General features: G+C 51.2%; 3 protein-coding genes across 6 annotated transcripts in view; 2 read left to right on the top strand and 1 right to left on the bottom strand.

Annotated features, from left to right (window-relative positions):
* The window catches only part of RNF123 (ring finger protein 123), a 55,230-nt gene extending 36,981 nt beyond the window's left edge, over positions 1 to 18,249 (bottom strand). The window contains exons 1-11 of one of the 3 annotated variants that reach the window (XM_017819867.1): positions 18,173 to 18,249; positions 9,346 to 9,484; positions 8,215 to 8,299; positions 6,182 to 6,261; positions 5,256 to 5,353; positions 4,027 to 4,081; positions 3,626 to 3,711; positions 2,774 to 2,860; positions 2,199 to 2,266; positions 1,210 to 1,335; positions 363 to 477 (exon numbers count right to left, since the gene is read on the bottom strand). In XM_017819867.1, the coding sequence (XP_017675356.1) occupies positions 363 to 477; positions 1,210 to 1,335; positions 2,199 to 2,266; positions 2,774 to 2,860; positions 3,626 to 3,711; positions 4,027 to 4,081; positions 5,256 to 5,353; positions 6,182 to 6,261; positions 8,215 to 8,299; positions 9,346 to 9,427 (882 nt within the window). In that variant the 5' untranslated portion in view covers positions 9,428 to 9,484; positions 18,173 to 18,249. Of the gene's footprint in view, positions 1 to 362; positions 478 to 1,209; positions 1,336 to 2,198; positions 2,267 to 2,773; positions 2,861 to 3,625; positions 3,712 to 4,026; positions 4,082 to 5,255; positions 5,354 to 6,181; positions 6,262 to 8,214; positions 8,300 to 9,345; positions 9,485 to 11,587; positions 11,605 to 11,753; positions 11,807 to 18,172 lie in introns of those variants that run through there. The other 2 variants (XM_017819865.1, XM_017819866.1) reach the window with 2 other exon arrangements.
* Positions 14,830 to 17,456, top strand: LOC108499724 (PHD finger protein 7-like). 2 transcript variants are annotated; one of them, XM_017819881.1, is made up of 8 exons: positions 14,830 to 15,036; positions 15,354 to 15,445; positions 15,536 to 15,634; positions 15,791 to 15,915; positions 15,993 to 16,262; positions 16,483 to 16,575; positions 16,749 to 16,867; positions 17,024 to 17,456. In XM_017819881.1, the coding sequence occupies exons 1-8, from the start codon at positions 14,994 to 14,996 to the stop codon at positions 17,443 to 17,445; spliced, it is 1,263 nt and encodes a 420-aa protein (XP_017675370.1). In that variant the 5' UTR covers positions 14,830 to 14,993; the 3' UTR covers positions 17,446 to 17,456. The 2 variants fall into 2 exon arrangements, with proteins under 2 accessions (XP_017675370.1, XP_017675369.1); XM_017819880.1 differs by having other exon boundaries at positions 16,483 to 16,596.
* A 90-nt stretch (positions 18,250 to 18,339) lies between the features above and the next one.
* SHISA5 (shisa family member 5) overlaps positions 18,340 to 20,642 on the top strand; it is a 25,108-nt gene continuing 22,805 nt past the window's right edge. The window contains exon 1 of the mRNA XM_017819890.1: positions 18,340 to 18,447. Coding sequence (XP_017675379.1) covers positions 18,387 to 18,447 — 61 coding nt within the window. The 5' untranslated portion in view covers positions 18,340 to 18,386. The remainder of the gene's footprint in view (positions 18,448 to 20,642) is intronic.

Here is a 20,642-nt window from a genome sequence, read left to right as displayed (position 1 = left end):
ACATCACTGCATCAGGATACCAGTAAAAAGTTCAGGATATGAACAAACTGCTTTCAAGGGAGCAAAATCAAACCCAGGAGTCCTGACCCTGACAAACATCACTTCTTGAATACTGGCAATGAACTTTCATAAGACTGAGAACAACAAAGCCCAGTATGATTTAAATTAAGCCCTGGAACTACCAGGAAGCCCATTTTGCAAGGCAGAGAGCTCCAGGGACATGCATACCCCATGCGAAAGCATGCAAGCATTTAGAGTCTCTGGTGTATGCAAACATCTGAGCTGGCAGCATGTGCTGAGAAGAGCAGAACCACATTCCCCAGCGTGGTGCCCCTCGGACCCACCCAGTGCCGTGAGCCTACCGTCACATCTATTCCAACATGGATCACGTTCTTCAAGTAGCCCAACAGCTTCCGAGCCTTCACCAGGTCTGCCACGGGAGGATCCTGCAAGGGCCGGTAACCTTCCACTGGATAAGTAGGTGAGTGTTAAGGGAAAATGCAATCTGATCCTTTCAGGGCTTCTTTTGTTTGTGCAAGGGAAAGACTGTGTGTCTATTTTACTCTGTACCCATGCACACCTCAGTCACAGTTCAAACCACAGTGCCTTCTAAATGGACGATTAGCCACAAGCTCTTATCCCCACTTCCTCAATATTGCAAAGCAGCAAGTTTTTCACACCACACTTCTGCTTGGGTGAAATATTTTTTTATCAGAAAGACCAACCTGACCCCCTGCTACAGCTACCAACAGGCAGAGCCAGAACTGCTCTGACAGGAGCTGAGGGTTTCACCATTCACAGAGGAAGGCAGAAGGCAACACTAATAAGCGTCAGAGGTCCCATATGGCTGGAAGGTAAAAGAAATTTACCTCAGTGGCCAAGAGGCTCAGCAGCACAAGGATTTCAAAAACTGGAAAGTGAGAACTTTACAAGATCTGAGTGCCTGGAACAGGCAGCCCCCAGCTGTAGCAGCAGTTGCTGACTCAGAGCTGAAAGCAACTCTCATTTCTGAAACTGATGTTTGTGTCCTGCAGTTCTGCTCCAGCTGAGGGGGTATCTGGTTCTTCTCTCCTTGACTCTGCTCTGCACACAAGTGCCAACAGCAGAAAGTGAACTGCGATCAGGTCTGTATATTCTACAGCCTCCAAAGATGGTCTCAGGACAGCCTCTTCTTCCTTCACACCTCCTCTCCCCATACCCAAAGGATATCGGAGTGGACGGCTTCCGAAGTTAAAAGCAACAGACTCTTTGAAGGAGAGGCTGATGGCAGGGAAATAAGCCATTCCAGCACCCCTCGTGATGTTATCGAAGGCAGTTCCCAGAGACATGCCATTCCTGAAAGAAGGAAAACCCACAGGATTTTAGTCACAGCAGGAGGGGTCTGAAGTCAGCTGAGCAATACAGATATCTGCATTCCCCTCCCAGCAACTTGCCAGCATGGATATGTCAGTCAGTCATGCCTCCTGTCACTGTTAACCTGGCACACACGAAAATGCCACAGCTCTGCTGAGTAACAGCCACGGGAAGCACAGAGGCATTCCCATTTTCATATGAAGGCACTGGAGTCTGCACAACATGCAGAACACACTCAGGTTCAAGGGCAACCCAAACCCCGGTGAGATAACTAACCAGCAGCACATTTCAAAGGCAGGTGACTTTTTGGCTTCATCTATTTGATGTTAGTGCAATGAAAGACAGTGTTTTCAATCTACTCTTCCATAAAAGATGACATGGACCATCTAACAGTTTTTAATTTCAACTGACTTGTCACAGGCCAGGGCCAGAGAACAATTCTCATTGTGCATGGGAGCTGGAAGCTGGAGATTTATCACCCTTCCCACAGCTCCTTGTGAATTTAGGGCAGGCAAGGTCTACATTGACCACAAAAGCCATCAGTGTGGCTCAGCCAAGTGTGGCATTAAAGCATCACAAGATGCTTTCCCTCCAAAATCCTGGCAAACTTTACACACGCTTTGTAGCTTGAACATCTTTCTGCCAAATGCTCTCAACTGAACTTAGGAGACCCAACAACCCGTTGAGATGGTTTCTGAACAACACAGAAAAGCAAATGCCAGAACTACCAAGGAACTTAAAGGGGAGAGGGCAGAAATAGGGTTCATCAACCTGCTGAGCAGTGAGGAAACCTTTATGTTACACACAGACATCAACAAAGCAGGAAACAGGACAAAGATGCTTACAAGCAGAAAGCAATGGTGCCCTCATCAAGGTCTATCAGACAGCTGACGATGTCTCCTGCTGCCCAGGACTGCAGCAAAGGGAGAGAAAAGGTTAAACATATTTCCAAGGTGTTTCCACATGAGAAGAAAGACTGCAACCCAACCAATCCCTTGTGATTCAGGGTTGAGGGAGAGTTTCTTCTCACAGCAGCTCACATAGCATTTTCAGGCACTTCTGGAAGCTGCACATCAAGCCCCTGATTGGGATCATTTTTCCCCTCCAGCACTAGGAACGTATATTTATCCCAACAATGCATCATGCACTGATGTGCTACAGAGAACCAGAGCCTTCCAGAGACAGACAGCAGCACTGTGCTGGGAGTCAGTCTGCTGGGGTTGCTAAACAAAGCACTCAGCATGTCCAGCACCTTTAAAGTACAAACAATTGCTGGCACACAGCCCCCCAAGAGCAGGCTGAAGCAGGGAGGAAAGCCTGAGGGCATTTCACAGGGCCCAGCAGAATCCAGCGAGCAGAAGGAGTCACCTGCTTTCTCCTCCTTCCTCTCCATCCCGTTCCTGGGAGGCCAGCTACTCACTTTGCCATAGTTGGTAGTAGTCACATTCCACTTGCGCACCCTGTTTCCATCATAGGCATATGAATCTGGAGTATCTCCAACTCCTTCCTGCACCAAAGTAGGAAAGAGGAGACTCAGACCAGACCAAGCATAAAAGATCCCTCTCATTGCAACAGCACCTTTAAGGGGGAGATCAGCAGACAGGGAAAGCAGCTGACATCACACATGCTCTGCCTGGGAAAAGGCCTTACTCTAGGAGTGAATCCAGTGGCCTCTGATCTTTGGTTCAGAGAAATATACCACTCTCTACTCATTTTTGGGTCAGAAGAAGAGTACTGGCATCCTACACTTCCAGTTTCTGTCAAAGCAGCTCCCCGGAACGCCCATCACTTCCCCTCTCATATGTTGCACAGTGACAAGTTAGTGAGTCTGCAGCTGACGTCCCTTTCCAGCACCAAACATCCTGCCTGGTGCCTGAGAAGAGCTGGCCCGGGCCTGCCTCTCCTGGACAAAAAAACCCCTTAGCATCAGCTGCTGAGGGTCATCCTGAGACGAGCTGCCAGCACTGCAGACACACGTAGGTTCTGGAGAAGACACCAGCTGAAAGTCAACACGTAGCAGTGGCTACGTGCAGTAAGAGCACAGCAACACAGCCAGCCTGCAAGGCTTTCACACCACACACCATTCTGTGAACACAGACCAGAGAGTCTAGTAAAGACTCTTAAAACAGCAGACCTGGCATTTCTAGTGTGTATGCTGGGCACAAAATGCCAGCGGGGCAGGAGCACAGCACCCATGCGATGCTCCACACTGACCTAAAAAGCAGTGGAGAAACACAGAGCAGCCCTGTGCCACGTGCAGCAGTTACACTACCTCCTGATTAAATCTGCAGTTGAGAGTACACCAGCCAATCTGCATGAGTCCCTGGGAGGAGATGAGCACCTCGTAAATCCATTTCCCTGAAAGAAAAAGAGATGACACAGAGTGAGTTCCTGCCACCTGGATTGTTGTTAAGAGAAGTTGAACCTGAGACACTGCCCCCACAGAAACAAATGTGGCACACAAAGGAGCTCTGGGACATCCCCAGAATTCCCCTCCCACCCGGTCACCCTGGCATCACACAACCCTTCACCCCTCTGACTTCCTGGAAAAGTCAGTGGATGAGCTGGAAGATTTGGAACATATTCAGGATCTTCTGAACTCTCTAGTTGTGTAACTCTCCACACACGCTTCCCGGGGTATTTTCTCAAAGCATCACTGGTTTATCTCCTTACCTTTATACACGCATGTTGTGGCCCTGATGGACCCAAAGTTACTGTGGCCAATCACCTGGACCAACAAACAAAAGATATTTTAGAGTCAGGCAAAATAATAGGTTTGTTCAGCCCTCCCCGTTTTCTCTGTCCTAGCCCTCAAAACCAAAGCAAGATGGAGAGCTATTCACAAGGACAGTGTTGGGAAGAGAAGGGTCACCTTCCCCATCCCAGCAGCTGTACTTGGAGCTGACTGGCCCTGGGGAACCATCCAGGTCCTTCCCACAGCTCATCTGTACTTGATAAACCCCAGTGAACCACACAGAATGGCAACAGTATAATGGCAACACAGTGAGAGACAGTTCCTAGTGAACTGGGACCAAACTGTACATAAAAGTGACAATTATATGGGAATGACATCTGAATCCTGGAAAAGTTAGAGCAAAACTACAGATTCAAGGTGTCCAAACTAAATCCCATGACTGACAGGTAACATGGTGTCCAGGAACTTGACCCTGTTAATTCCTGACTCTCACAATCCTGGGACAGACCATGAAGAAGAGATGAAGGTAGGAACAAGGAATTCACAGGCAAGCCAGTCTGATCCATTCCTGAGGGTCAGCCAAAGTGAGCTACAGCAGGTGACTAAGGGGAAAGGGGAGACCAGGGCAGCCTGCATTGCTAGGGGCAAAAAACCAGGCATAGATTAAGGAGGGAATGAGCTCAGGAGCAGGGGATATGTGTGCTCGGTGAAGGGGTGAAAGGAGTGCAGAAATTACTGCAGTAAGAAAGGGTTAAATTCCAGCAGATTCTTTCTGTTGACATTTTGCATGAAGAACATCAGCTAAGGAGCAAGCACAGAGTTAGTGGAAACAAAGGAGAAAGGAAAGCCTCAGCTTTAGCCTCTTTCTACCCTTCAGATAAGACCGAAGGAAGGAAGGAAGGAAGAGGCAGTCTGATGGAGGGAGGGACAGGAAAGCTGGCTGCTGGTCTTTCCTCTGCTTAGTCAAGAGAGTCCCTGGCCAGGGTAATCCTTTCATTTCCTCACAGCCCCCCTTAGAGCTTGCTGAGACTTAGTGGTACTGCTAGAACTTTTCCAGAAGAGCTCATTTCCTCCAGAATCCTGCAGCTTTCTGGGCAGACTCTGTTTACAACATGCTACAAAGCCAGTGACGGGGATCTGTTACGAAGAACAAACCAAGAATCCCCAAGTGCTTCTAGTCCCACAAGACCGTTTTCATCACACTCACCCCAAGTAAGTCATCATCAACCAGCAGGAGCCCCTCAAACCCACTGGTGTGGTCCAACACCACAGTGGAGGGGCCGAGCCGGCCCTCTGCTACCTGATCTGAAACAAGAGTTGCAGAAAATCTGTTAGGGAGAGTTGTGCAGGACTTAACAGTACACAGGACAAGTGCCTCCAGCTAGACTGCAACAACATCTGGATTCTGCTACAGGGGAGGAAGATTAAGATAGTGTTGCCCATGTTAGACCATGAGAACCTCAGGAAAGGAGACACCAGTGAGATTTAAAAGGAAGTTTTCACAGCAATACACAAGATCTCAGCTACACGGCATTCAAGACACATGTTAAGTTTTTCACATCACCTGAAAATTTTACTTGGACAAAATTCAAAGACTGAACTCTGTGCCAAATGTTAGACCAACATATCACACTTCGTTTGCAGCCAGCAAGAAAAATTCCTCTTTCTAGCAGAGGAATCAGATTGTATCCTGTCATGTCCTGACTCACTCAGGGAAAGAGACACTGGTAAGAGCACAGGGAAGAGCCTGAGGCTGAAAATAAATAGCTACAGTGGAGACCAGTGTGTAAAAACTGTCAACAAGCCTCTGCATTTCCCACTGAGGACAGCACTGCACACTGCTGGTCAAAGAAATGGCTCTGCATATCATTATCAGTAAAATACCTCCTTTGCCCTCAAACTACTTTTCATGGCATTTTTGACTGGAAATATGCCCCCTCCATCTGCAAACAAACCTGTTCCAGGGCTGGTTCATGAGCCCCTCACAGGCTGGATTTAAAAGTACAACAAATTAGAGCACAGGAAGGCAGAACAACACTCAATCAGGGAACTGCTTTCATGGGAGGAACTGTCCTTCCCAATTAAGCAGCACAAGCAGAAGCACAAATTGGACAGGCACTTGGTATCACCTACCTCGACTGTCTTCAGAGCCACTCTCCTCTGCCAGCAACCGCTCAAGGTGCTCCTGCAGGTTTTGGAACGTCAGGTGCTTTCTAGGGAATAAGCATACAAAGGAGCTCTTCAGAAAACTCTGTCTCCAGTTTTCAAAGAGCTGCAGCCCAAACATGTGTCCTGCACTGTGAGACATGAACTGTCTCATGTCACAAATCTAAGGAATTTGCTGCTCAGCGCTTTGGGGCAATGAATGAACCAGAGACCAAATACAGCAAGAACAAGCCAAGTAGATAACAAAGAATCTTACTGTCTTCAGTCAGTCTGCTCAGGAGCGTTTTGTGGCAGTAAGGAAACTGTAATGTGGTACAGTGGCAGCAAGAAACCAGCTATTCTAACCAACAACTGTGGACCACGACTGCTGCAGTCAGCATCATACAAACATGGCATAAGTCAGGATTTGTTTTTTCCCTGAAGTATATGGTAGTATGAAAGAACAGAGACAGACCACAGCAGCAGCTGTAGCAGTTCAGACAAAGGTCATGCATCCTCCCTCTGACATTTTGGTGTCACACTGAAAAATCTCTCATGCACCCCCTTTGGGCCACTGTTTTAGAGAACTTACTGCCCTCCCCTAGTTCTCTCCTTTCAAGGCTAGTTTACTTAGCTGTTCCTTGCACAAGAGCCTCCTTTTATTGTGAGAGTCACTAGTTGTTCCCATCCCTGCTTCCCATTTCCAAAGCCATCTGGGGAACACTAGTCCAGGACTAGGGATTTCCCTAAGACTGTGGTGAGACCTTGTGAAAGCCTGATGGATGTAAAGATGCACAGAAGTGGAATCACAGAATCAGTTTTGGTTGGCATGAGAAGGGTGGCTTCAGCAAAGTAGCTTAATCAGCAGCTAGCATGGAGGAGGAGTTCTGGAAGGAGGGTAGAAGAGCAGGAGACAGAGAAATGTATGCAGTGAGCTCCTTTATGAGGAATTTAGGCCTCTGAAGGCAAGATGTCATACCATAAAAGTTGCTCTCATATGGAAAATGTTATTTTCAAGACCTTTATGACTGCTACTGGGCTTTCTACCAAATATCCAAGTCCAGGGAAAAGGGTGGAAGGCGGGAAAAAAAGAGAGACAGTCCAACAAAGTATCAGTTCTGTGCTTTCAAGTCATTAATCACCAGGCAAAGGAACCAGAAATACTGAAAACCCAAATGCTCAGGCAGATGGAACGTTCCAAGGCTTGCTGGCAGCAGAGCTTGTGGCAAAGTAACATGACCCAGTTTGCCTCCCCTGCGCCATCACCCGGGCTCACCAAGAGCCAGAGAGCCGAGGGCTATTTATAGCAGCTCTGAGCTCACACTGGAGCTGGCAGTCCTAAGTATAGCCCGTGGAATGTGACCCCAGCCACTCTGCAGCTCTGCCAACCGGCAGGAGCCACAGGCCTGCCTCTCTCTGCCACATTCTCCATGCCCTGAACCTGTCTGACTTGTCTCTGGCAAAGAGCTGGATACAAGGGAAATCCTTCCCATTCAACATTACAAGTTTCTGGGATATAAAGTGGAGAAGAACTGACAACAAACAGGAAAAAACCAGTCAATAAACAGGAATTTTGTGTTTGGTGACTTCTAATAGAAGTACTAGCAGTTCCACAGCCTGAAAAATGTATGTTATTGTATGTATCAGTAACAGTCTTGCCTTAAGTTCACAGAGCACTGATAACCTATTTTTCATTCCTGTAATTAAAACCTTTGCACTTCCTTACAAACAAAGGGGGAAGAGGAACAATAAGGTGAATGCCTACTTATTTCAAAAATACTGCCTAGTGATTTTGTAGATGGGATTTTTCATGCAAAAAAATCTGAAGAATCCTTCCTAGCAGGCCCTGCAATTTGAAAAAGCCACTAAAAGAGCAGAGCTCAGAGTCATTTCTGTAACACAGTGCTGCTGTGCTGTTAACAAAGATCACTGTGGGGCACTGAAAGATCTTTCCTTTCACCACAGTGCTGTTTATCTGGGGGTGGCATCACTTGCCACCTGGGGAATGAGAAGTCTGATACCTGTAAGCAGCTGCAGGCTGGTTCCCATCAGCATTGGTAAAGACTCGATGCAGATAATCATTCAGCAGCCTGCTGTTCACGATCCCTTGTGAAAAACAGAAAGGAAATAACCTTAGGGAGCCGGGGGTAAACTCAAAACATTAATTTCATGTACAAGCAACAAACTGGTAACTATGGGAAAATGATGTTCACGTTTGCTGATCAACACAGTGGGGAAAAGCAGCTTCAAGAAGTCATTCATCACCTTACTGTCCTCACTAGCAAAACCAGAGTCCAGCATTATGGGGTGCATCTCCACACCAAAGGCTCTTTCCAATTTGAGCTGCTCTGTGATAGCAAATGGGAAGCTATAAATTGCTCCCCAAAGGTGGAAGTACATCCTGAGGAATCCTGCTGTGCTACTTCCAGATAAAGTAATCCCAAAAGCTGGAGGTAGGAACCCGATTTCATTTCAAAAAAAAACACAAAACCAACCAAAACCTCCTAACACTACTGTAATTCCTGATGTCCTGATTCATATCTGGGATATGATGCTGAGGTAGAAAGACCTGCAGATGCAGTTCATCTTGTCTAACTCACAGCTCTCTTTAATGATGTGTGCCTCACCTTTGCCTTTGTTGTGCTAAACAGCCCCTAGTGTCACACTGATGCAGCATTCCTTATTTCTGAGTGCAACAGTGCCCTCAAATGCCAGATTTGTGGTCTCATAAGCACACTTGTGCTGGATTGGTGACTCTGAGAGAAAACAGATGGCCTGGCAGGTAGCAGAATTTCCCAGAAAAGGACTGAGAATTTGACAAGCTGTTCATCCTGGAAGAGGAAGTCCCTAAATCAGATGAAATCAGATAAGTCTGAAATCAGATGGCAGGCAGGCAATATGACATTCTCCAGCCTCACAAGGCAGGGCTGTGTGCTGAAGAAAATGCACTGTGACATGAGTTTCTGGAGTCCTCAGTACTACAGAAACGTCCCTCCCAAAATCTCATCTCAGCTGGGGGATTAACTCAGTTTCAGCCCCACCACACTTCACATTAGCAAGGTAACTGCAACTGGAAGCAGCTGAGCTCAAACGAGGGACTCTGCCTGGATCTGCAGTGCTCCTGTTTTCACATAGTTTGTACAGGCCCATACCTGTGACCTTGGACTTCTCTGGCTCAGTGCTCAGCCTGTAATTCTTCCTTGAGAAAGCAGTCCCAGCACCTCTTGAAGTCATTCTTCACAGGCACCACTTCCAGGGCAGACATAAGATGGACAGACACCTAGAACAAAACTTTATGGAGAGGACACTGCCTTTAGACTTCTCCCTTTCTTGGAGGTTGATGTACCTGGATTAAACAACAGGGATAAGCCAAAAATAACCAGAGTCCCCACACTAATGACACCATTTAAGTGCCCAAAACCAACTAACTGCTGACCCTGCTCTCAGCCTCACCTGTCCAACAGCTCGAAATCTTCCCAAAGGAGACAAGGTATTAAGCCACACTCCAGATAACCAGACAGACCCCACTCCAAACAAAGGTACAGGCAGAACCAAGCCAGGAAAACCTTGGCAGCAAGCCTGAGCCAAAAGCACCGAGCCAGCACAGGGCCATAGCTGCCACCACTGCCAAACACCACCTGAACCAGCAACCACATCAGGACACGAGTCCTGAGGAGACACTTCTGCCTTTGCCTCCCACTTTGTGTTCTTTAAGACAGCAACATGTACCTGCTTCATCTTCTGTTTAACAGGCTTTTACATTATTTTGCTATCCAAAACAGAGAGAGAGGGAGAAGGAATGATACAAATGCAGATGGACTGGACTGCAATAGAGTATCACTGACTACAAAGCAAAGACCCAGCTGTCAGATTTACAGGGACAAAAGCAGACACAGGTAACAGTACACAGAAGTGTTTACAAGCGAAAATCTACCACGAGATTACAGATTCAGGAGCCTTCCTGGAGAACAAAGGACACTATCAGAGCTGATCTGATATGTGCCAGGACAAAAAGAGTAAATTCAAGTGGCTAGTTCCATACAGCTTCCAAATGTTAGGCTACAGTCCTCTCCTGGTTCCGATGGCCCCAGTAGACAACTATCACTGGAAGACTCTCCTGTTCCCTGGACAGACGTCTGTCAAAGCACTTTGTGACACACAGAGGAACAGGGAGATGCAACAGGAGCAAAGGCTGCAGGAATTAAATGCTTGCTGGCAATCTCACACAGAGCAGAAACTCAGGTGAACCCAAGAAAAGTCAGTGGCCTTGCCAAGTGATGTGAGTGCCACAGTAACTCCAGATCACTTGAGCTTCAGCTGGACTTGGGAAAGGCTTCTCTAAAGCCCCTTCCCTGAGGGCCACCCCAGCACCCAGCCGTGGAGCAGCACTGCCCGGTGTCCCTCCTGCAGCACTGCTGAGCAAAATAGCAGGAACAAAGCAAACACCAGTCTGGATCAAAGGCCCTGAATGACCTGCGTTAGGAACCCAGAACAAGGGATAAAACAAAACCCTGAAACACATGGTTTACTACCAAAGCAGAGCAGACAGCACAATGTGAACTATCCTAAAAGTACTCGAAATGTGACAGACATGATTTCAGCTCTGCCAGGACAAGTTAAAGGCACGCGAGAGTGGTGGGGAGTGCCCATAACTCTCCCCAGGGGCAGCCAGCCTGAGACCAGCCCTGCTGAAATAGCCTGAATGCCCAAGCAGAGCACACAGCACGGCCACACTGGCACCAGACAAGATGCACTGCTGGCACCACTGCAGTGCCAGGGTGTTTTCTTAGTCGGAGCAGATGCTGCTTTCAACAGGTCAGAGAAAGGGCAGAGCAGGGGGACACACATCTGCATGTGATTCACAGAAGCAAAGAAGCTCTGAGCTTGGCCACGGACTGAACTCCTTTCTGTGGGCAAGGGCAAGCAGCTTCCAGCAGTAGGGCAGAACAGGCAGCACAGGGGAAGCCTTATCTTAAGTGCAGCCGACCGGAGGCAGGGAAGGAGGCCGAGTAGCCAGGGAGGGCCAGCACAGCTTTGTTCGGCAGCTCCCAGCCGAGACTCCCCTCGCAGGAGGGCAGCAGCACAGGGGAACACACAGCCCCGCACCGCTCACCACACTGCCCTGCGCTCACCACAGGCAGGGTCCCCGCGGCCCCTCAGCCCGCCCGCACCCCCAAACCACAGAGCCCGGGCAGCACCGCCCTGCCCACCCCGGGACCCGGCCCCAGAGCCGGGCTCACCCACACCCAGCCGAGCAGCGCGCCCCGAGCCCAGCGGCCCCCCACACCCCGGGGCACCCCCTAACGCGGGCAGCGCTCCCTGCAGCCACAGCCACCCCGAACCCAGAGCACCCCCCGCACCCACAAACACCTCGAACCCGAGACCCCCCTACACCTGCCCGCAGCCCCCGGGGCGCGGAGCCCCCCCCGGTCGGGCGCGTCCCCCACAGCCGGACGGCACTCCCCGAGCCGGCCGTGCCCGAGCCCCCCCGGGACCCCGCGCCGCCGGGGCCGGGCAGGAGGAGCCGGGGCGGGCCGGGCCCCGCGGCCGCCGCACTCACCGCCCGCCCGGCCGCGCCGCCGCCGCCGCCGCCGCTACGGCGACCCGCGAGGGCCATGGCGGGCGGGCGGGACGCGTTGCCGGGAGACGGGCGGGACCCGCTCGGGCAGCGCCGGGCAGGGCGCCCTGCCCGGGGAAGGGGGAACGGGCAGAGACCCCCCGGTGTCCGCGTGAGCTTTCCCCGGGGAAACCGAACAGGGCCTGGGCAGCCGGCCAAGGCCAGACCGCCCGAGGGAGGCCGGGGAAGGTGCTGCCGACCCCCGGGAGACAACAATCCTCAGGGCCCAGCCGCGAATGCTGCCCCTGGAGAGAGAAGAGGAGGAAAACGACACATGAGCGTGGAGTCCCCCAGTGCACTTTATGGTGCCGGTGGAGTGGGGTCAGGGCCAGCACTCGGGGGCGGCGGGGCCGCGGCGGCTGTGGGGGCTCTGGTCCCGGCTTTGCAGGTGGGAGCGATCTCGGACCTCCAGGGGTGCTGGAGCATCTGCCACCAGCGAGATAGAATCAGAGAATCATGGAATGGTTTGTTTTGAAAGGGACCCTAAAACCCATCTCATTCCACCCCCTGCCATGGGCAGGGACACCTTCCACTAGCCCAGGTTGCTCCAAGCCCCGTCCAACCTGCCCTTGGACACTTCCAGGGATGGGACATCACAACTTCTCAGAGAAACCTGTGGCAGGGCCTCACTGCCCTCACAAGCAAGAACTTCTTCCTCATACCTAATCCAAAGCTACTCTCAATTTGAAGCCATTCCCCCTGGCCTGTTGTTGCCGATTAAGAGCTCTCTAACTCAGATACAGAGTCTAGTTTAGAAAGGAGACATTGTTTATTCTGTGCAGGGTGCAAGGTGGAGGTTTCCACAAATGGAGCCCGCGAACTATCAAAACTTTCAACTATTTATACATTGTAGCAAACAAAGGAATTCCTGTTCATTGGCTGCAAGTTACACAGTTATTTTATTGATTAGTATCTACCTTTTATTTGTTCTCATGCTAATTAGACTGCATGCTCAATCCTTTTCTTCTTTTGGGTCCATAGATTTCTTGGGTCAGTGGTCCATGAAGTCAATGGTCGCAGATCCCCCTGCCAGCATCACCTTTTACCCAGTTGGAGCTGATTCCAGCACAGTTGCTGAGTTGGGTTTATTAGTTTCTTCCTTATCTTGAGACTTCTGCCAGATGTCCTTGTGGCCCATAAATTCTGCATTCTTTATGCCCACTATCAGTGGTCTCCCCAAGCCTTGTTAACCTCCCCCTAGGTCTGAGATCATTGAAGCATGTCCAGCCTTCCACTAGACCAGGTTGCTCCAAGCCCTGTCCAATCTGGCCTTGAACACGTCCAGCTCTGCCTTGGCCTTCCTTATTCCATCCCAACACAACCATCCTTCATCTCTATATGCTTCCCAGGTCACCTGTGCTCGCTTCAACTGTCTATGCATTTGTTTCTTTCCCTTTACTTGGACCAGCAGGTCCTTACTCAGCCATGCCAGTCTCTTCCTTGCCCAATTTATTGCTCCTAGGCATTGCTAGCTGTGGTGCTCCAGGATCTGGGGAGTTGCAGGAGAATCCCGATGGCAGCTGGATGGTGGTGCTGTGGCTGCTGGTGTTGGATGTCAGCAAGCTGTGAAACAGGTCAAGCTCAGGATGCAGCTCTCAGGATTTGGTGCTGGCACAGCAACTTCTGGACTGGCCTTATGGATTCTGGGCCTGATATTGTAACTGAGAATGGTTATGTGTGGGGTCAGGCCCAGCAGTGCTGGAGCAGCTGCTGTCCTAATGTTCTGGGGAGCTGTGGGATGGCCCTGATGCTGCCTGGATGTCCCAGCCCCTGCAATGGGCTGCCCAGAGGGGCTGTGAAGTCTCCTTCCCTGGAGACATTCAAAACATTTCTGGAAGTGACCCTTGAGCCTGGCCTAGGCTCACACATCCCATCTGCTCAGACACAGTGGGTGGCCAGGGCAACACACGGGACCTCAGGATGGCACCTAAATGTCACAGGTGACTCAGCATCTTTCTCCTGAACTCCTTAGTGCTTCGGTGATGTGCTATCTCCAGAAAAAAGAGCAGGAGGGCTGCAGAGTCACAGCAGAAATGGACTTTTTCCAGTGCAATAAACTGCCTTTCAGAGTCAGTGTGAGCCTTGCTTTGGTGGGGTAGGAAGCTGCAAGTGGCAGTAAAGCTTTGGAGATGCCAGAAAGGGGCATATGTGAGCAAAGAGAGCAGGACAGCCCCTCTCCCTGGCAACTCTCCCTCTGGCCTGTGCCTTTACAGGTGATTTTGGGGACTTCCCTGCTGGAGGAGCAGGGAGGGAAAGCTTTTGGGGTGAAAGTTTGTGACTCACATATCTAAATCTTGCCAAACTTCTCCCCTTGCCTCAGAGTCTTTTACCAGCCACATCCTGGTCTGAAATGCTGGGATCTCTTCTCTGGGCAGACCCTAAGGGTGGTGGTCCCTCACTCAGAGACCCCCAGAAAGCTAAAGCAAGGCAAAGGCTGAACAGCCTCTGAGACTGCCCACACCTCATAGTCTGGACTCTAAAGGGTGGCACATCAAGTGAGGGAGCTCCCATCAGTACTATCTGTCAAAAAAGACAAGCTTTATCTACTTTGTCTCTTTCTTCCTCTCCTTTCCACATTCCTTCATTCCTTTTATTTCTATCTTGCCAGCCTCTGTACTTCCTTGGCCTGATGTCTCTATCTGGACTTCTATTTTGCATAAGAGATGGAGCTTTTACCATCTAATAATTCCTTGGAAAGAAAAAAGCAAAAGTGAAATCTGTAAAAAAAACTCACTATAGTTATATTTGCACCCCTGAGTAGGTAACACACAAATGCAAACAACATCCTAGGCGATACAAGAGGGGAATCTCTTGAGATATTTTGGTCCATGTGCCTGGTCAAGCAGGGTCCATTGGAGCAGGTTGCCCAGTCAGATTTCACCTGCCTCCAAGGCACAATGGGTGGCAAGTGGCTGAGGCCATCCCTGCCCATATTTTGTGTGCATGATGCCGATGTCACAGTGGCCACTGTGACCTGTGGGGCCAAGGGCATAAATGCTGGGCTCAGGCCGTGTGTCAGCGTGGCCTGACGATGGGAGGAGGGATGGGGCTTGTGATGAGCTTCTGAGGGAAGAGAGGAGCCCCGCACCTCGGGGCTCTGGGCCTGTGCTGCAATCTCACCCACTGCCCGCTCCTTAGAACCTGTGGAGGAGCACCTGGAGGAGCATTCCAGGGACAGGGACCATGTCAGACAGGAAGGAGGAGCCCCCTGAAGTGAGGGAGCCAGGTGAGAGCAAAGTGCCCTTCCCGCAGCCTGGCAGAGGGGCTGTCAGGGCGGCCAGCGTGGGGCTGGGAGCAGTGGCACGGGTAGGCAGGAGCTGTCCAGCCATCCCGGGGCTGGGACCCTTGTTTCCTCATCAAGCGGGGCCCAGCTGGGGCAGGGGACACCTGCTGGGACACCCGTGCCCACAATGTCCTGTCCTCCCCAAGGCCTCCAGCCCTGCCCTTCAGCCAGCCAGGCAGGGACAGAGCAGCCCTTGGGGTCGATCCCGCAGGGAAGCTGCCCCAGCCCTGCAGAGCTGCCATGGTCTCTCTCCCCTCCAGCATGCCTGCTGTGTGGAAGATCAGAGGCTGACCCGGACATCTGTGGGGAAAAAATGCAGAAATATGGGCTTTGTGCCCACGTGTTCTGCCTGGTGAGTTGCTCCGTGGGCTCTGTCCAGCTTTCCAATGGGCAGTTCCCACTACGCTCTTCTCTTCAACACCTCATCTTTTCTCTCCTGCAGTTTTTTGCTAAACTTTTTCCACAAAGAAACAAGAATGTAGGATTCCTAGGCCTTCTCCCCAAGGATATCCAACATACAATTGACCAGGCAGCACAAAAGGTGAGAGGCTGACTAGAGCAGGGAGATTTGTGCCAGGTGAGGTTTGCTGGAGCTTAGCCCAAAACCCAAGCAAGAAAGCCCAGCCCTTCCAACCAGCTCTGGGAGGAGGAGGAGGCCCTGAGGCTGCTGCTGATGGGGCTGCTCTGCTCTTTCCAGAGCTGCTTCATCTGCGGCCAGAGTGGGGCCACCATCGCCTGCTGTGAAAAAGATTGTGACCTGAGCTTCCACCTGCCCTGTGCCAAGCAGGGAGGCTGTGTCACCCAGTTCATTCCACCATACAGGTACCTCCTGTCCCCTTCTCACCTCCACCAGGGAAGCGCCCAGCACTTCTCACCTCACCCACCCCTTTTCCCCCCAGGTCCTTCTGCCCTGCACACAGCCCAGAGCAGACAGTGGAGGCAACTCCAGAGCCAGGCACCAAATGCCTCATCTGCATGGAGCCTGTGGAGGACAGAAAGACCTTCAACACCATGGTGTGCCCAGCCTGTAAAACCACGTGGTTCCACAGGGACTGTATCCAGAATCAGGCTATTCATTCTGGATTCTACATCTTCTGCTGCCCACATTGTCAAAATGAGTATCGATTTCTGATGGAAATGTTTATCATGGGGATACGAATCCCCAGGAGGTTGGTATTTTTTCTTCACAGCTCACAACACAGGTGGGTGCAAGTGCTGTGCCGTGCCAGGGCCTGCCCCAGCAGTCCTGGCCCTGCACTGTTCCGTGAGTCCTGGGTTTAGCTTCATGCAGGAGTTGGAAATGGCACAGGGGGAAGAGCAGGAATGCCCTGCACCTGCCTGCCACTCTGCTATCAGGGTCTCATCAATTTTCCCTTCCTTTCCCAAAAGGGGACCATCATGGGAGGAAGACGGTGCCTATGGACAATTATACGAGAGACACAGCTGCTGCAATGCCAGTGAGTGCCTTTTTCCAGGAGGCAGGGAGGAGGCAGAGGAACAGGGGTAAGTTGCCAAAGCTGTACCCTGGGACTCTGCAGGGGATCTGTGCCTCAGCAAGGGCTTGAAGCAGAAGGACCCAGGAGAAGAGCTCAGCCAGATAATCCCACGCTTTGGACACTTTGTCCTCACCTCCATGAACCCGTTTGCTTCCCCAGGCCCTGGGAACTGCTCCTGTGCTCCTCCTGTGCTGCCGAGGGCACTCACAGACACTGCTCTGGCCTGAGGGACAGCACAACCAGCTGGGAATGTGATGGTTGTGCTGGTCTGGGTACATGTAAGAAGCAAAGCACCCTGGTGACCCTGGGCCTGGCAGCGGGTGTCCAGGGTGGGCTTGGCAGAGCCTGTCTGCTCCAGGAGGGCTGGGGGCACTGCTCTGGCCTATCCTGCCCTGGGCCTGGGGCAGCCTTGACATTCCTGCTTCCCCATACAGCCTCCAGAGATGACTCGGAGCTCAGCATGGACAAACAGCTGGGATTGGAACCTTCCCACACCATGCCACCACCTGACACCATCAGCCCCAGCACAGGCAGCCTGGTGCCATCAGGGCTGTCTCACAGATCTCTAGCACCTGAGATCAGCAGCCAGGCAGAATCAGGACAGTCTCTGGAATCTCCCTCTCTAGAGACCAGCAGCTCCAGCACCACCAGCCAGGCATCATCAGGGTCCTCCTGTGTCTCCCACGATCTAGAAAGTGGCAGACGCTCCAGCAGCCCTGGGCCTGTGTGGATCCGACACCATTCCCGCCTGCAACGTCAGGCCCAGAATCCCCACAGCCAGTCTGGACATGGGCACTGGACCTGCAGTGCACCATCCCGGAATGCTGGCCCTGATCCCGCTCCACCAACACAATAAAGCGCACTGGAAGGCACCATGCTCATATGATGTCAGCTTCCTCCTCCTTCTTCCCTCTCCATGGGCAGCATTCAGGGCTGGGCCCAGGGGGTCGTCGTCTCCCAAGGGTTGGCAGCACCTTCCCCAGCCTCCTTCTTTTCAAGGCCAGCCTTGACTGGCTCCCCAGCACCATGGCTGACAGCTTTGGGCCTCACTGGCCCCAGAGGCTGCTGTTCTGAGGCAGCCCCAAGGCGTTTAATAACTGAGGAGCTTCCAAAACTCAGCAGCTTTCTTTAGATGTCAGCCATTCCCATGGCTGTGACAGGTGGCTCCATAGTCTTTCCATCTTAGCACGGGGCACTGGGGCACAGTCTTACACCCTGCAGACTCACTGAATAATTCACTTCTGGAAAGCAACTGATTTTCTCCACTCCTGCCTCTGTTTACTTGTGTCTGCAAATATGACAACCATCTCCTCGACACAATCCTTGAGCTCACACACAACTCGAGGTCAGGTATGGAAAACAATCCACAATTCACACGTGGAGATGGTTTCACCATTTGGTGGAGCTCAAGAAACGGCTTTTTTTCCTAGAAGCCACGCTGGGAAAGTTCTTGAACTCAGGAGATCTTCCTCTGGGTCACAAATCTGGACCTGCCTAATTCTTTGGAGCACCTGGGACTACACAGAGAGAGCAACCACACAGCTTGAGCCGGACTTATCCCTCACAGCCTCAGCCGGACTTACTTATCCCACACCGCTGGAGCCGGACTTCCCGCCACGAAAGGGCTGCAGACAACAGGACTGCCTCAGGCGCAAGATGTTTGTCAATGACTGTGGGCCCACCTAACACACGGTCAAAGGAGGGTCGGGCAGTCGGAGATCAGGTCCCGCTGTCCCGCCCATCCGTCCGCCCCGCTCACCGCCCATCCCCGCTCACCCCGGGGGAGCTGCCGCGCTCATGGCGCTGGGTCGGGGCGTGCTCGGCCTCTTCAGCCTCCTCCTGCTGCTGCCGCCGGCCGGTGAGCGCGGGGCGGGGGCTCGGCGAGCGGGGGAGCGCTGAGGGGCAGGGGCGTGGGGCTCCGGTGTCGCTTCCTGAGGCGGTTCCGCGGCCGGGGCTGCGTCCCCCGGGAGGACCCGGCCGGAGCCCCCGGCGGGGGTGAGCCCCAGACTGCGGGCAGAGCCCCCTCAGCTCGGCCGCCCGTGCCGGGGCGGGGGCCCAGGGACGCGTGGTTTTGGAGCCGTGTGGCCCCATCGCCGGCGGGAGGTGGCACGGCGGCTTTGGGTTCGCCGGGGGAAAAGTTCCGCGGGAAGTGAGGTGGGTTTGCGTTAGCCGGCAGAAATTAGTGCCCGGGAGTGACTGTGAGGCCCCACCAGGTGATACGGGCTGCTGGCGACTCAGGTAAGGCTGCTGCAGAGAAACGATGGACCGACGCGGCCGCCAGTCACTCGTGATGCATCCCGTTAAAAACCTTCACCTTGTCACTCCCCCGTCTTCCCCCCCAGTAAATTCTACCCTTTTACAGCAAGATAATAGACATACTCAGATGTTAAGCGATGATATTGCATAAACAGCACTGCATAGCTGTCAAATGCTAAAATTGATAACTGGGCTTTTTTTCAGTAGTTCTGTCTGTAGCTATTTTGTTACTGTGCTTAGAGGATGGACCGTTCGCTCTTCCCCAGCTTTGTTGTTGTGATGAGAAAAAGCAAATGCGAGCATAGGACTTAGCAGGTGAAGTCTCAGGAAAGGAGAAGCACTACTGATATTGTATGCATCAGTGGCATCACTTCATCTGAGGCATCATATTCTGCACAGATGTGCAGGAAAGGTGATTGTGACATGCAAGAAGACATTTAATTTAGTCAGAGTGGTCCAGGATCACAGTTTGTCTGGGGGGGTGTGATCTGAAGTGCGTGTGGCTGAAATAGTCAGTTTTATCTGCAAGTACTTTGAGGGGTAACCACCAGAAAAAGGGTCTTTTAAGCTGACTCACCATGACAGTGCTACAGCAGTAACTGTATGGCCTCAAATAAATAAAATTGGAAGTTAGAAGTGTTCTTACTGGAATGGTTGATGACTTTTGGTGGGAAGAGTTTAGCAGCTCTGCTCTCAAGATGGAACTTGGTTAGTCTGTTAAAGAGTTTATGTGGTACTGATTGTGTGAAATCATCTTGCTGTCCTGCAGGGTAGGTTGAACCCCTCAGTAGCAGATACACCAAAATAGGAGGTCATGTCTGCCTGCCTCAGGCTCAGCCCTTCTGTAGTGGTGGGTTGGGTGTACAACGGGCCTCTTCTGAGGTGATTCAAATCAGTAACCCATCAAATCAGTAACCCATCAGAAAACCATCTGAGGAGAAAAAGTCCCATAGGTTGATCTGCTGATGAGCTGGTGAATCAAATCCATTGAGGAAGTATCCAACAGGGGCCACAGCTGATGGAAGAAGCAAGGAACAAAGTAGAGGCATTGAAATATTTGCTTTGGTGTGCTCAGCCCTTGCTGGTGCAGCTCAGCCGCCTGAGAACTGGCCTAGACCTTTAGTTTTCGTTGTTATTTGATTGTCCTGCAGTAGCACAATTGTGAGATGGAGGGAGGAATTTTCTTGGTTGCCTTGTTTTGTTTGTAATTTCACAAGGTGTGTTGGAATCAGTTTAGCTACCTGTCATTTCTTTATAGGGGATACAGGAGGGATAAACCAGCCATAAGCTTGTGTAAACCTGTTAGTCAAAGTACTGTGGTATTGGTACAGAAGTTCCTCTTTGTTTCTGTTTAATGAACCTCCACATTTAACCCCTGGAACATTTTTTTTTTCCTTTTTATCCTTGGCTGAAATATTTAGGTACGTCTTGATGCCAGAGAGTCAAGACTGAATTTTCAAATGCTATAATCAGTTTAAATACTCCAGGAAAAATACCCCTTACTTTTCTACTGAAGGAACAGGATTTGTTGTCTTTGCCTCTTGTTTGCTTTCTCTGAACAACTACACTTGAAGGAATTTGAACTTTTTGGATGGAGTGTGGTTTGGGAGCAAAATATCAGGGTATGTCATCTTAATGCAATATGTGATAGGAAGGGAAATGAGGAATAGAAACCATGTGACTGCAGCATTTATCACTGAAAAATGAAGTTATGCTCTTCTCGGGAAATGAGTTTTGCTTAAGCTCTGAGAAGTATTTTTATGTGACAGTTGGAAGCTTTTGATATGCTGTTTTTGC

The sequence above is a fragment of the Lepidothrix coronata genome, unplaced genomic scaffold (genome assembly GCF_001604755.1).
Source record: "Lepidothrix coronata isolate B3197 unplaced genomic scaffold, Lepidothrix_coronata-1.0 Scaffold78, whole genome shotgun sequence".
Classification (NCBI taxonomy): domain Eukaryota; kingdom Metazoa; phylum Chordata; class Aves; order Passeriformes; family Pipridae; genus Lepidothrix; species Lepidothrix coronata.
Note: the sequence above shows the minus strand (reverse complement) of the source record. Positions and strands in the feature narration are given on the sequence as shown.